Genomic DNA, 14,543 nt, shown 5'->3' with positions numbered 1-14,543 from the left:
TGGTTTCTGTAGCAACTGCCAGGAACAAGACCAAGCTGCAGTCTGTCATCAGCTCTGCAGAGAAGGTGAATGGCTGCAGTCTCTCATCCCTCATGCAGCCCGTCCGTCTTTCAGATCAGGAGACATGCAGGCAGGACATCAACCGACCCCCTCCCATCCTGGACATGCAGTGTAAAACTCAGTCTAATTGGATCAGGACCCCCACTACAAGAACAACTTCTTTCTCACTGTGGCTACTTTGTTTAACAGTGACCCAATCACCCTGTTGACCCCCCCCCCCCCAAGCCTTACTCCCACCACCGCAAAAGCTTTACTCCCGCTTACTCCCAGAGCCATTAGTTGACACCAAGCTGCAAAATGTTTATGGTCCCACCGAGTCACTCTTTGATTCTGTGTCTAAAGAAGAACTTACTCTTTTTGTTGAGCAGCCCTTTCTTTTTCAGGATGGATGTCTTGAAGCTGATGTCACCACAGGAACATCCGTCAGAGCTGATTGTGAGAGACAGCTGGGAGGCACTGCTGGCCATCAGAGCCTGCATGCGGGGGGCAAAGAGTCCTGCCATGCCCTTGCACTTATAAAGCCTCAGTTTGCCAGTCGGGTCCTCCACACACTGCCATTTCTAAAGCAAAACAGAAAATGGTTTCAGACTTAATAAGATTAAACATTTCTCTCAAGAAAATTATTCAGAAATATCTGTGCTTTGAGCTCCACTCAAATAATCTTTTGATCTATTGTAAAAGCATTCCCAGTGGTCTTTTAACTATGCTTATGCCGTTTTTAGCCATATTGAAAATAGTTTTTGTAAAGCTGCAGCAGTCCATTAAAAATTTGCCTCTAAGTTGTTGGCAGGACTGTTGGTGCGGAGAAAGCCCACCCCCACTTCCCGTCACCCATCTGTTTACACAATCTCCCACTAGCTTACAGCCCCTTACACTCCAACCTAACATTACAAACCCAAAAATGGTGACCACCATTTGAGACAGATATCAGATCAGACGAGGAAAATGATGACCCACATGGATCCAGTCATCTACAAGTGGATGCATCGGAATGGAGTGGAGCAGGGAGCTTGTGGCACAGTGTTGTAGTTTGTACATAACAACTACAAGCCTGATTCACAGCAATTTGATTAAAGCAATACTCAGAAATGCATTTTTAAGCTTAATTTTGTATATATCTCCTCAAACATCAGAAAAATGCCACAAGAACATGTTAAAATCACCAAAAACTGATTTTCATCTTGTGGTGGTGTTGAGAACCACTGGTATGACAGCTCTAATCCAGAATTCATAATTCACAGGTTTCCAACAAGCTATACATTCTTTTCAAATGTGCACACCAACTAGAAAAAGTAAGAAAACAGAAAGTTAAAATGAACCTCAAGAGTGCAGTACCTGCATATTTTACTGAGTTCTAAATGATCCCCAGATTTGGCTTTACTCTCTTTTGTTCCCATGAATTTTTAATAACCTCTCTTTCTTTAACTCTTGCAGGCCAAATACCTGTCCTGGCTGCTGGCAGGAGCTCTGGTACTCCGCTTTCTGACACAAATCCTTGACCCTCTGGTACTTTGGTAGGAAGTTCTCTTCTTGGGCCATTTCCTTCCCATCAGTTCTCTTGTGTGGAGGCTTCCTGATAGCCCAGAAAGAAAAAGACACCGACAAAGAGATTGATGTGGAGAGAAAACAATGCCTGGAATGAGAACCTGTCTTTTAAAAGGTCAGTCAATAAAACACACCCTCTTTCCACCAGGAAGGAGTCTCGCCATGTTTTACTTTTTCTGTTCAACTGGAACCTGGAATATAAAGGAAAACAATGTGACAATCATGCATGTGGAGGGAAAACATATTCTCAGAACTGTCATTATGCACACACATAAAAAAACAGAAAACAAACAAAAATTTGAGTCTTCTTGTGCAAAATAAAATGTTCAGGTTAATCAAGATTGACTCATTGATTGTTAATACTGACTGTTATTTAGGAAGTGTTGTAGAAAAAGGTGTTTACCTGTTGACTGGGCGGTCTGTGGCCAGCAGCTTCAAGATGGACTTGCCATCCATTTCTGCAGGAATGTCAAGGCCAGCCATGTCCAGCAGAGTCGGCGCAAGGTCAACGTTTAAGACGATGTGGGGATTGCTGCAGGAAAACAGCGCATTTTAGTATGGAATAAATGCATTAGCATTGACACAGGGTTATTGCATCACATCCAGAGAAAAATATCTGAGCTTCAATATATTCAGCAGACAGCAGAAGATTTTCACATCAGAATACCAAATGAGACAAAAGAACAGTCTGGGTGACTCACATGGCATCTTGCTCCACATCAGGTCCTCGTACATAAAACGGGATGCGAATATCAAACTCATACGGCATTGATTTGCCCTTCACCAGACCAAACTGCCCAATATGATAACCGTGGTCTGAGGTGTAAATGATGTAGGTGTTGTCCAATTCTCCAGTCTCCAGCAACATGTTGTAGACCTGCAGAGGACAAAGCTTAATTAAGTCTGTAAGAGACTTCATTACCCTGTCCCAGTCAGAACAAGTGCAAATCTTCCAGGACCAGAAGCTGAGACTGGATTGTGTTTGTGTGTGGTAAGGTGTGTACGGGTGTCAAATCACCTTTTCCACACTGTCATCCACAGACAGCAGAGTCTGCATCCTCCTGCGCTGAAGCATGTTGGTGAACTGCATGTGGACCGGCTTCATGGGTCCTGTGTAACGGAGGATCCAATGCTTGTCTGGGTTTGGGGCGTAGTTGTAGCTGGGGGTTCTCCAGAAGTGAAAAAAAAGATGCTCTTTGAAAAGAAGCTTTGCATTGTTATTACTTTGTCTGAAAGTACACATCAAAAGTCGTAAAATGTTTGGATGAAATATAGTGCAATGTGTTGAGTCAGATTTGGAATTTGCAGTAATGTTCCTGCAAGTACTTTCATGTTTTTTTACCAAAGCACAATAAAGGCAGTTCATGCATTATCAAACTGTGGCCCACATAAACCACACGAAACTCAAAGTGTTTCTATCAAAAGCCTTCTCAGCCTGATTGATGGATCAATTTTTAACTGATATTTGGAAAACAGCTGACTTCAGGGCTTCACTGGATCGATTTGACTCATACAAGCCAAATCTGCTGCAGCTCTACAGCGGAGTAAAGAAGTGCACAAAGGTGGTTCATTCCCAGAGCAGTGAAGGACTTTCACTGCAACGCATTCCTCATCTGGGCCATGAGGACAGAAGGAGATGGAGTGAAAAAAATGAACCAGAAAAGGCATTAAAATCACAGTGGAAGAACACATTTACTGAGAGGGAGAACGCAATTAAAACTTTGTTGAATTAATCTTCCAAAAAATATAAAGGCATAGCGTAAAGATGCTGGTGGGATGCCATGTAGCAGGGTGAGTGTGTGAATGACGGGCTTGAAACTGCAGCCCAGGCCTCAGATGCAGCAACTGATTTAACATCAACTAGCCGGATTGGCTATCCAATTGGGGCTACGGAAAGAGCCAGAGGGTGAAGGGAGAGGGCTTGTGCGTGCCCATGAATCTAATTCATTATATATGCATTAAACATACATCATTCATGCCCCTTTTTGATCTAGCATGGATCATTACTGTAGTAACACTTATGTAAACATGACATGAGCCAAATGAACTGGCAGGATGACTGCTAACATCCCTCTGCAGGCACTGAGACCAGATGAGATAAATAAATCTGCGCCATCCTGGGTCAGGTGAAAAGGATCGTGTCCCCTGACATGAGTCTACACAAAGAAGCAAGAGGAGTTATATCTAACATTCCCTCTTTCTTTTATGTGCATGCATAATTACTCTATCCCAGAACCTGCAAAAGTCTGAGGTCTCTAAGGTTGACTCATTTGTTGGTCTTCTGAGTGTATCTGGTAGCCTTACATGTGCTGTGATGCATTGGGAAAGGCAGAGCTGTACTGTGGGGCAGAGTCCTCTGGACCATGAGGAGCAACATGACTCAAGACCATCATGACGGGACGGTGAGGGTACATCCTCTTCGACATGCGGAAGTAGTTGATGCTGTCGTTGGTTATGATGTCCGTCAGGTAGTCCTGTGGAACATGCAAACATTGTCCGGGAGGCAGTCAGCAGGTTACATTGTGAAGGAAAGTGTGGTCAGGTAAAGCTTTTAGCAAAATAACACATAAAGTCCAAACGGCGTTGTATAACCTTGCAGTGAACTATCCAGTAAAAAAATCTGGATGGCCGGTCGCCCCCTCACATCAGAAATCTGAACAGCATCTCTTTGCCTTGCATCACAAACCTTTTATTTTGTAGGGCAGTCCAAACAGCACATTACCTCACATCAGACAACATTATACTTTTTCCCGACACCTACTTCCTTTTTCTAACATGTTTGTCAAGGTGAATCAAACCTATTTTTTTTTGTGCACCTTGACTTTTTGTGTAATGTACTCATTGTTTTAAAACCCCACTCCAGTCATCTTTTGATCTATCCTAAAAGCGTTTATAATGGTGGTCTTTTAACTATGATTGTGCCATTTTTAGCCAAAATGAAAAAAAAAAACAACCTGTGTTCCTTTCTTGGACATAGTCTCTGCAGAGCAACAGTAGTTCATTGGAAATTGTGGGCAGGACTGTTGGCGCAGAGTAAGCATGCACTCACTTCCCATTGTCCCTTTGTTTACACTCTCTTCTGCTAGCGTCCAGCCCCTCACAACCCCAAGCTAACATTACAAGTGCAACAAAAATGGCAAGCAATATTTGAGTTTTCCAGTCCTACAGCTTTGAGCCATGATGGCAACTCAGACAAGGAAAACGAACACTTGGATGCATCAGAATGGAGTGACGTGAGGAGCGTGTTGCCTGGCAATTGTAGTTTATATGAAATAACTACAAGCTTTTTCCGATTGCATTTTTTTGTCTGCTGCTGATTCCCCATGATTTGAATAAAGAAATACTCAGAAACATATCCATCATGAGAAAAATACTACAAAAACATGTTAAAAAAAACAAACACAATTTTTATTGGAGTAAGTCTTTAACCGAAGCTACTCATCAGAAACCCAGAACTGTTTTTTTATTTTATTTATTTATCTATTTTTTGGACATTTAGTTTCAGAAATTAAAAAAGTTGTCTTTTCCATTTGCTTATCTAAAACAGAATGTGCAATCTGGAATGAACTTGAATTGCAAATAGAAAGAAAAAATCTTTAAAAACACTTTATTTCTCCAGCAAAATAGGAGGGTATAGCCTTTAAGGGAAAAGAGTGCATCAGTACCTTTCTGTAATCACCGCTGTGTTTCTCCCGTACTCCATTTCTGCAGAGGGTGTAGTTGTAAAAGCGAGAATTTTTCACCAACGCCACCCACTCCTTCCATCCAGGAGGCACGTAGGAGCCATTGTACTCATTCAGATACTTTCCAAAAAAGGCTGTGTGGGAAAGATGCAAACAATGTGTTGCAGTTTTCACAGTTTTCCTTTGTATCTGGTAAACCTAAGACTAGAAGTGTATGCTGGGCCTGGCTGTGCTCACCTGTCCTGTAGCCAGAGTTGTTGAGGTGCACAGCAAAGGTGTGAGGCTCGTGGTGCACCTGCCACGAGGGCGAGGAGCAGTTCTCGTTGTTTGTGTAAGTGTGGTGGTTGTGCACATACTTCCCTGTCAGAATGGTGGAGCGGGACGGGCAGCACATGGGTGTGGTTGAGAAAGCGTTTAAAAAATGCGTACCTCCCTTTTCCATGATGTGCCTTGTTTTGTTCATGGCTTGCATGGAGCCTGGGAGGAAAGGAAAGTATAAGGAAGAAAAAGGGGCATTTAGATGAGGGGATTGCAGGGTAAGAGTTAAAGGGCAACATCTAAAAATAAGGGGTCACTGGGGAGGGGGAGTATAAAGCATTTTGAGAGAAGTGAGTGGCTGAGGAATATAAGGGGATCTAAATTACCAAAAATGATAGGCTGTACAGACTAAGTGAGGCTCAAATTGTCTGCGAGATTATAAAAGTAAAAGAAAAGTCAAAGGAAAAGGAGGAAATACATCTTTGTGCTTAAGGGAAACCCACTTAGACTCTGTTTTCTAAAGCTTTTCAGAGGGACTAGGATTGTTTTGGGGAAACAGATGCCTGACCATAAATTCCAGCTTTTCAGTGGGAGTCTTCTCACCCATGATCAGATGAGGACAAAGGATGTCACAGAGGCCATTATGCAGCCACTTCAGCCCAATGTGTTACTAAATGACATGAGCCAGTAGCGCTGTGACCAGGGGTTGGCAAACAGACAATAACAGCAATAGGCCTTCCTCATGTCATGCCAGCAACAGAGTTGGTACATGCAGGCTTGAATGAGCCAGCTGTGACGTTGCCAAAAGACTGCATTGGGCTGACTTTCTTTGTGAACGCAGTTGAATACACGGACAGAATATTCATCCTACGGGATTTCAAAGCAAAACAAACATCTGTTTCACTGCATAAAGGAAACCCCGCTTACCCAGTTCTATGTCTTGATCATCCGTGAGGATGAGAATGATGTTTGGTCGCACATTTCGGATGTGGCGGTCCCTCTGCAAACGGGACCTGAGGCGATATCCGGACAGGTAGCCAGAGCCACTGGCCTCTGGAAGGACTTCAAGCAGGAGAAGAAGCAAAAATAGAGGGAGAGGGGCAAGAAGCCCCCGCCCGGCCATCCCGCTACCCAGCAGTCACCTCCTCAGCCACTTTATTTAAGCGAGTCTGCAGGTTCCTCACACAGCCTATGAAAAAGGACGAGAGAAGGACTGATTAGATGAAAGACACAAACTGAAGCACACACACACACATATGATCTCACACAGGAGACATGCTGGGAAACAGCAGATGCAAGCCTTGTGCAGCCATTACAGGGTGTTCTTCCACATAAATGCACCCGTTTGGGCTGAGCTCAGCTCGTTAATCAATCATTAATGATGCATTAGAGTGGTGTCATTGGCTGGATGTAATCAACTCTAGTGATGAGCACATGGCTGCCAGGCTGGAGCTAATGGGCCTGGGCCCACAGCCAGCAAGAGCCTCACCTCCCCCTGAGAGGGTTTTGTGGACAGACGGGACGCAGGGCAGTGAGGTGAGGAGGAGGAGGAGGAGTGAAGGGCAGAGGTGAAGGAGACAGGGTTAGACAAGGAAGATGGAGACAAAGTTTAACGAGCAGGGTGAGCATGTCAGGAGAAAAGTCAAAAGAAAAGCTGGCTCTAAATTACACCAAGTTAACACAAGGTGTGCACCAGGATGGCACAGAGTGACAGTATAGACTCCAGAGAAGTGCACGCAAATATTACATTTTCTCTTAAACAATGAGGAAAACATATCTTTAAACTTTAATAAATTCAATTGTGTTTTAAGTTTTATTGGCATGTCTGTGCTGCCATTTCTGATCTATTTACAGAAAAAAGCTGCAATTAAATGCAAAACAAAATGTCTTAAGTTTTAACAGAGAAGCTCATCAAAGAGTAGTTTTGAACAATCATGAAAGCCAGTCTCATTGGTTATTATTGTTCAGTAAATGACAAAATGCTAAAAATCCAAGTTACTCATTAGGTTTTTCTGAGAAACTGAATAATGGCTTTAGCACACTATCATTAATTTAAACTGCCCCCTGGGTTTTCTCTGCCTAAATGACAATAAAATCCAACAATTTGTGTTGGGCTCCTCCATCCTGCTCTGTTGTGACTAGAGTGAAGTAACAATGACATCTGAAACAGATTGATTCTGTTTTTCAGGCTACCTTTTTACAGCTTCACCCTTTAGCTACAGTCCTATTTGGGTCGTTTGACAAAGAAAAAAAGTCCTTCAAGCCTTTGTGCACTTCATTTTCTAGGTGAGCTTTCACAAAGACGGCGACCCTACAGAGCTCTGCATCCAGATGGCTAAAAACTGGGCTCACTGAACATGTCGAAGCAGTTAAAAAAAAAAACAGGATTATCAGGTAATGGACTGATAGGATCCGATACACATTCAGGGGGGGTGGGGGGGTCAGCTATGACGGCCTGCTGTGGAAACTAGAGAAAAAAAATCTACCATGACATAAGGTAAAGGTGTAAAACTAAAGAATGTCAAATATGAGAAGTGAGGAAGAAGCCTGTATCACTGTTGGTTGACTCTTTCAAGATCAACTGGAAGTTAGCAATATTAATAAAACTACAGTGCGAAGAGGATTTGAAACTCTGATCATCTTTTAAGCTATTTTCAAAGTGTTCCCAGTCGTCTTTTAATCATGATTATGCAGCTTAAGGCCAACATCTAAAAACCTTTGACATATTTCCTGAAGAGCAGCAGTAGTGCATTAGAAATTCCCCTCTAAGTTGTGGGTGGCACTGGTGAGATGGTAAAACCTGCCCCCCACCAACCACTCCCATTGCTGAGAACTCAGAGCAGGGAGAGTGTGACAAGAGTACCCAAGAGGGCCTGGTTGCAGACAACAGCACGGCGCCATGACATCATTAGCCGGTACTGGAGGTCCGGAACGGGACCGGGAGTGAAATGAAATTTTAATCTTAGTTTTCTTTATATATCTCCTAAATCATCCAAAGAAAAGTGTTACAAGAAACACAATTTTCATCTGAGCGGGTCTTTAAACAAAAAAATTAGAAATTTAACTAATTTGAAGGATTAACCAGAAAACAGAACCGGAAATAACTGCCAATAAAGACTGAAAAAGAGAACAGACATTATCAGGATGGTAAATGAATAGGAAACTAACAAAGCCAATAGACTCCAGAAACTTATCATCCATCCATCCATCCATCCATCCATCCATCCATCCATCCATCCATCCATCCATCCATCCATCCATCCATCCATCCATCCATCCATCCATCCATCCATCCATCCATCCATCCATCCATCCATCCATCCATCCATCCATCCATCTTTCTCCTATAGTATCTTATTACATTTCCTAAACTTACTAAATTCTGTGTCTTCATGTACTGTGTGCTTTAAACTTTCATTTACATTGTTATTATATGTATCATTAATAAATGTACACATTTATATTAATAAATATCATTAAAACCCTGTTTTAATATAAATTCCACTTGAACTCATTGCAGTACAGCTTGAAAAGCAATTCCAGTTATAGAAGTATACATTAATATTTCACCTTTATCTAAAAGCTCATATGAAAACTAGTTTATATAACACGTTTCTTGCTTCAAAATCGCTTTTACATCAAAATGGACTTTGTTTTTAATGTTCTGGGATTTCATCTGACCGTTTTTTGGGAGATAAGCCAGACTTTCTGAAGTTGTGTATAATGTATCATGACACGGAATCACAACAGTGACACACCTCAGTGACCACAATCACATACTCCATCAACAAGCTGCAGCTTCTTTCTACTTTGTCCTGAAAAATGTCAAGGGACTTATTGTTTGTTTGACTGCAGGCCTGCAAGAAATACAGTATAAGACCAATTCAGTCCATGGTAGAATATAAAGACAATAAAAAAGAAGATTGCCCGAGTCTGTTGGGATTTCTGCACAATTTTAACAAAAAAAGCTTTTAGAATCACACAAGAAACATTGTCTGTGCACAAATACGACTCAAATCTGAGCAGTAAATCTAATGTTTAGTAGATACGACGGCACAGAGGATTATGAGAGGTCACCAACTGGATCTAGACTGGGTTTATTCAGCCAGAATGCAGATAAAGGTTGCAAGAATGGCAAAAGGTTGCTCCCACCTGGGTAATACACAACTATCACTGGGAAAAACGCTCAGGCGCATTAAATCTAAAACAAACAGCTGACCGACAGTCACTGACAACTTTCTAACACTAGAATTCCCTCCAACTGCTTTTTCCTCCAGCCTGTTATTGTATTTATTTAATTATTCATTTTAAATGTATTTAAATCAAAATTCTTCAGAAAACATTTCATTGAGTTTAATGATGACTATAAATCTCTTGAATTTAACATGATTTCCTTCTCTGTGGTGTTGTCCAAGTCTTTGTTGTTTAAGTTTCCCTCCATCACAGAAACACTAACTCAAGCATACCACACTCTTTGCACAGAAATTCACACTTACACACACATACAAATCCAATGCATATTTACACGAATTGGGCATAAAAATATAAAATGAATGGAGTTCATTTGCTGTGATTTCTCTTTCCCAGATCTGTGGTTCTACCCTTTAGGAACCCATGAGCTTTGAGCTGCAACACTGTGCTGTTTGATTCATATCTTTTCATATTCTCATTCTGCCTGTCTAAGTTGTTCTTTCATGTCTGGTAAAATAAAATATATATTTTTTTTAAACAGAAAAATAAATGTATATTTGATGTTTATTCTCATCTCAAATTTAAAGTCAAAAATAAATTTTAAGAAATTACTATAAAATTGATATCAATTTTGTGTGAAAATGGAAATCCTCTTCAAGCATGTGCTCCTTTTCCGACAGGCATGCTGAGTGTACAGAATTGGCTTTTGTTTATTGAAAATCAGATGTGGGCGTAACCCAACCGTGACGATTTCTAAATATAGTTTTGTCTCGGAAGAAAGCAGTTCTGATTGTTTTCATGCTGGTCTATCAATAAATAGGAGTAAAAATGCTGTGTTTTTGCCATTCTGCCCATTCTGCTTGACACAATTCCCATGAAGCACCCGTCTCTAACCCCCCCACTCGACACTGAGGGCTAATTGGATTTTTAGGCTTTTATCAGCTCTAACTGACACAAACTGTTCTTTCTTCCCAGCTTGCTGTTTCTCTCTGCCTTTTATCTGCACACAATGTTTATCTCTCTGGGTGGCAGAGGCTGGATGAAACCAAAAGGTGGATTTGTGATTCTGTGACAATGTTGATGTGCGGGAGTGGGAATGCTGAGGTGCACACCTGTTTAGGCGATATTTAGCATCTCAGCCTCCAAAAACCTGACCAGATGGATGTTTTGCATGCTTTCACCTTGTAGTGTGGCTCATAATCTTCATGAAAATTAAGGATTCAGAGTTACATTCTTTGCTCACATCAGGTGTTTGCACGAAAGGGAAACAACAATGCTGACTCAGCCCAAAGAGACAATCTGAAGACATTTAGACAGAAGCAGAGGGAAAAACAAGTAAATATATATCTCTCTGCAAAACTCATTAAAAGCCAGGGGATTAGGTGTGGAAGACCGTGGGAGTGAGCTATCGGAATATGAGATCAGAGGAAATAAGCCTCTAAAAGCAAGCTGAAAGAACAAGGATCATCTGAGGTTATACTAATGCCAAGTGATGTCTGGAAGTAAGAACACAGAGGGAAAGTTTTGTTGTTCAGTCATACGATTGTAAAAAGGCTCTGAGAGACGGCAGCACAGCATCACCTGATGAAAACTTAATGATGCCCATCTTTTATTGATAGGAGGGAGCCAGTTTAGCTCGTGCTGGTTTGCGGCGCTTTCCGTCCGTGAAACCCGGGTTCGACTCCGGGCTGCTCCCTGTTCCCTTCTCTACCTCTGCCGGTTCCAAGCCCGGTTTGAGAAGGTTGCGTCAGGAAGGGCATCCGGCGTAAAACATTGCCAAATTTACCATGCGACTTGTTCGCTGTGGCGACCCCTGATGGGAGAAGCCGAAAGTGGAAGAAGATCTTTTATTGATAGGAGTGAATACTAAATGTAGCAACAACAGGGCCGTCCATGTTACAGCTCGGGCATGATGGTGAGGCCATGGCAAGCGTGAAGGATGAAAACACGCAGATGATTTACACTGCTCAGGAAACTCGCATCTGTGCTGCTCCGTATCACAGTTCAAGTGAGGCAGCGGAGAAGCTGAAAGAGGAGTTGATAAATCATGCAGACTTTTCAGAGGCGTTAATGTACTTTTCCCCCTATAAATAAAATACCTTGGGCTTCAAAACAGGCATCAAGTCTGATTCATTCAATATGCAATCCCCTGAGATTGCGCAAAACACTGACGGAATATAAGAGAGAACTGAGAAAAAAGGCAAATATTACATATTAAAGCAGGGTGAGTCATAGCATACTTGCAGTTTAATCACCACCAGCTCATAATGCATATGAAATATGGAGCCAAGAGCCCACAAGCTTAAAGACACACTCCTGGATTCTTTACCACATTGAAGAAGAAAAAACAGAAGAAGAGAAGCAAAAAGGATGAGAAAACAAACATACAACCCTTGCCACAAAGCCTGCAGAGAACCAGTTCCACTGCAGATGAATTCTTCTGGAACATGAAAACTAGAGGCTTCCAATAAAGGAGAGGACAGAATGAAATAGAATGCAGAAGCCGAAAACCTCCGTATCTCATCTGCTTCAAAGTTGACAGAGGAATTTGCATTTCTTTGTAAAGAAAAACACAAAAGGAAGTGGCCAGGAAAGTTTAAAAGGACACATCCCGTGCTGAATGTGGCCTCCTGAAACATTATCAAGCCAATCCCTTTGGTCATAATTGAGGCTGGCAGGCCTTTGCTGATGTGTGACTTCGTTCCCACTGGCCCAGCCGGCTCTGAACAGAATGTGAAAATCTCAGAGGACCCTTGAATTTACCAACAAAAGTTGGCATTCAGATGCAAATTGTGCAACGACATGCATCTATGTGAGAGTGTGTTTGTGTGTCTGTACGCGAGCAGGCGTGTGTGTATCTTTTAGTGAAAAGAGAGGGTTTGCAATTCTTAGTACTGTATGGAAGGCTTTTTACATGATAATAAGAAGCCATGGTTTGTTGCCATCTCTCATTTATCATTCTCTGTAAAAACACAAGAAACGGGAAATACAGAACAAGCCTCAAAAACGTCATTTTTAATCACGCTTGGCAATCTCATTAAAGGTTAATGTGCAGGATTTTTTTGGAGACTGGATCAAAAACTAGCCGTCTGAGTATTTTCCTGCACTGCAGCACTACACAGCTTGTCTGCAGTTACATTTGCAGTACTGTATATGACTTTTGGTGAACACTGCAGAAGATGTTTTATCCAAGATCTGGTCAGTCATCCTTTACTTGCTCAGTAACTGAAACATCTTTTGATTTCATCTGTTGATCCCTTTATGGCCAATTATTGAAATACAATAAAAACAATTAGACCTCAATAAGAAGATCTGGACTGAACTAGATAAGAATGATCTGCAATGACTTGGATCAGAGGTGGGCACTGATGGCCGCAGTCCTGCATGTTTTCCAGCATACCCTGCTCTGGCATGTTCTAATTGGCTGGACACACCTGAACCAGGTAATCAGTCATGAGTAGGGAAAGGCTATCTTGAAATCATGCAGACACACCGGCCCTCGAGGCCTGGAATTGCCCACCCCTGACTTGGATGGTAAGAACTGGAATATTTTGCTTGTTTTCTTTGTTTCGAGCCCTTTCCTTTTGCAACCGGAGACAATTTTGCACTTTATAAATAAACCAAATTGAAGTGTTCATTAGTTTCCAATATATTGTAGTTTTCAGAGTTTATTGAAGGCACAGCAACATCGCAAATCATCTGAAACGAGGCCAGGGCCCCCGTGGAACTGTTTTTGCCATGGGGTCTGGTTAGAGCTCTCATTTACCGGTACCTAGGAACCCATGTATTACTGCAGGTGGAACTCCCACCTTTACCGCTTTTACAAATAAGACTTTCAAGTAAATGAACGTTTTTAAAAACTCATTTTTAACAACAAATTCTGAGGCTTTTATAGCAAAAGAAAGCCTATTTGACCACTACTGTTAGTGGTCAGAGAGGTATGAACCTGCCTCTGGCCACACAGCTGCCTGCCGACAGCAGGGTTTGTTCATTGCAGCTGCATTTCACACAGACATGGTGCTCCCTTGCATGCTCGACCACTGATTTCATGTGGATATCCCTGAGGTTTCTTCTGGTTTTCAACACATTGAGACAACTGTGTTGTAACATTGGGCTATAGAAATAAAATTGAATTAAATTCAATTCAATTGGGCTGCTTTTATACCCTGGCTACGCTGAGAGTCAATTTTCCAAGTACCGATAGTTGTTCTAAGATGTTATTTCATTATATAATTCCCACAACTGGTTCTCGGATCTTGGACTGAGGTCAAAGGCAACAGTTTTTTTTGCTGCATGGGAAAATAGGTTAGAGGTCACAAAAACAGTAATTTACTTGTATTCAGCTCTCAAATCAGTGTAACGGCAAAACATTTGTATTGTGTATATAATTCCAGAGCACTCCATTTTTATTGTTATTGCAGCATCCCAGTACAGTCACTTCCACAAATGAGAGTTTTGAGGGCCCATCATTGCTCTAAATATGCCTCCAAAATCCTCAAATAATGTTGTGCACACAGGAGTTTATACAGAATCAAAAGGCACCCAGGTTCTGTGGCTACCCAGGAAACCAAAGGTTTGTTTGTTCTGTCAAGGCAGATCAACAACACAAGTTTTTCTTAATTTAACAAAAAACCTTCTCAGATTACCGAACAAACCCGGCGTTACAGCTCACTGGAGTTTGGTAAGGCCTTCGAGAGAGTGGGTGTCAGCCTCGCTATCACACGGTTATTGAACGTTAGCTCACATCCATTTCTGGTCAGATGGATTGTATATTTAATGAACACAGAACTCAATATGTTATTGTGG

At 41.8% G+C, this 14,543-nt stretch overlaps 1 protein-coding gene across 5 annotated transcripts in view; it reads right to left on the bottom strand.

The window, feature by feature from the left end:
* sulf2a (sulfatase 2a) overlaps window positions 1–14,543 on the bottom strand; it is a 43,140-nt gene that overhangs the window by 4,613 nt on the left and 23,984 nt on the right. For all 5 annotated transcript variants that reach the window (XM_004069084.5, XM_011475383.4, XM_011475382.4 and 2 more), the window contains 10 exons: window positions 6,474–6,735; window positions 5,526–5,765; window positions 5,271–5,422; window positions 3,910–4,079; window positions 2,624–2,774; window positions 2,307–2,482; window positions 2,009–2,137; window positions 1,740–1,796; window positions 1,504–1,633; window positions 413–620 (listed from right to left, as the gene is read on the bottom strand). In XM_004069084.5, coding sequence (XP_004069132.1) covers window positions 413–620; window positions 1,504–1,633; window positions 1,740–1,796; window positions 2,009–2,137; window positions 2,307–2,482; window positions 2,624–2,774; window positions 3,910–4,079; window positions 5,271–5,422; window positions 5,526–5,765; window positions 6,474–6,669 — 1,609 coding nt within the window. In that variant the 5' untranslated portion in view covers window positions 6,670–6,735. The remainder of the gene's footprint in view (window positions 1–412; window positions 621–1,503; window positions 1,634–1,739; window positions 1,797–2,008; window positions 2,138–2,306; window positions 2,483–2,623; window positions 2,775–3,909; window positions 4,080–5,270; window positions 5,423–5,525; window positions 5,766–6,473; window positions 6,736–14,543) is intronic.

Source organism: Oryzias latipes, chromosome 5 (assembly GCF_053564925.1).
Source record: "Oryzias latipes strain Hd-rR chromosome 5, Olatipes_Hd-rR_3.1".
Taxonomy (NCBI): Eukaryota; Metazoa; Chordata; class Actinopteri; order Beloniformes; family Adrianichthyidae; genus Oryzias; species Oryzias latipes.
The sequence above is the reverse complement of the archived record's forward strand: the minus strand, read 5'-3'. Positions and strand labels throughout refer to the sequence as shown.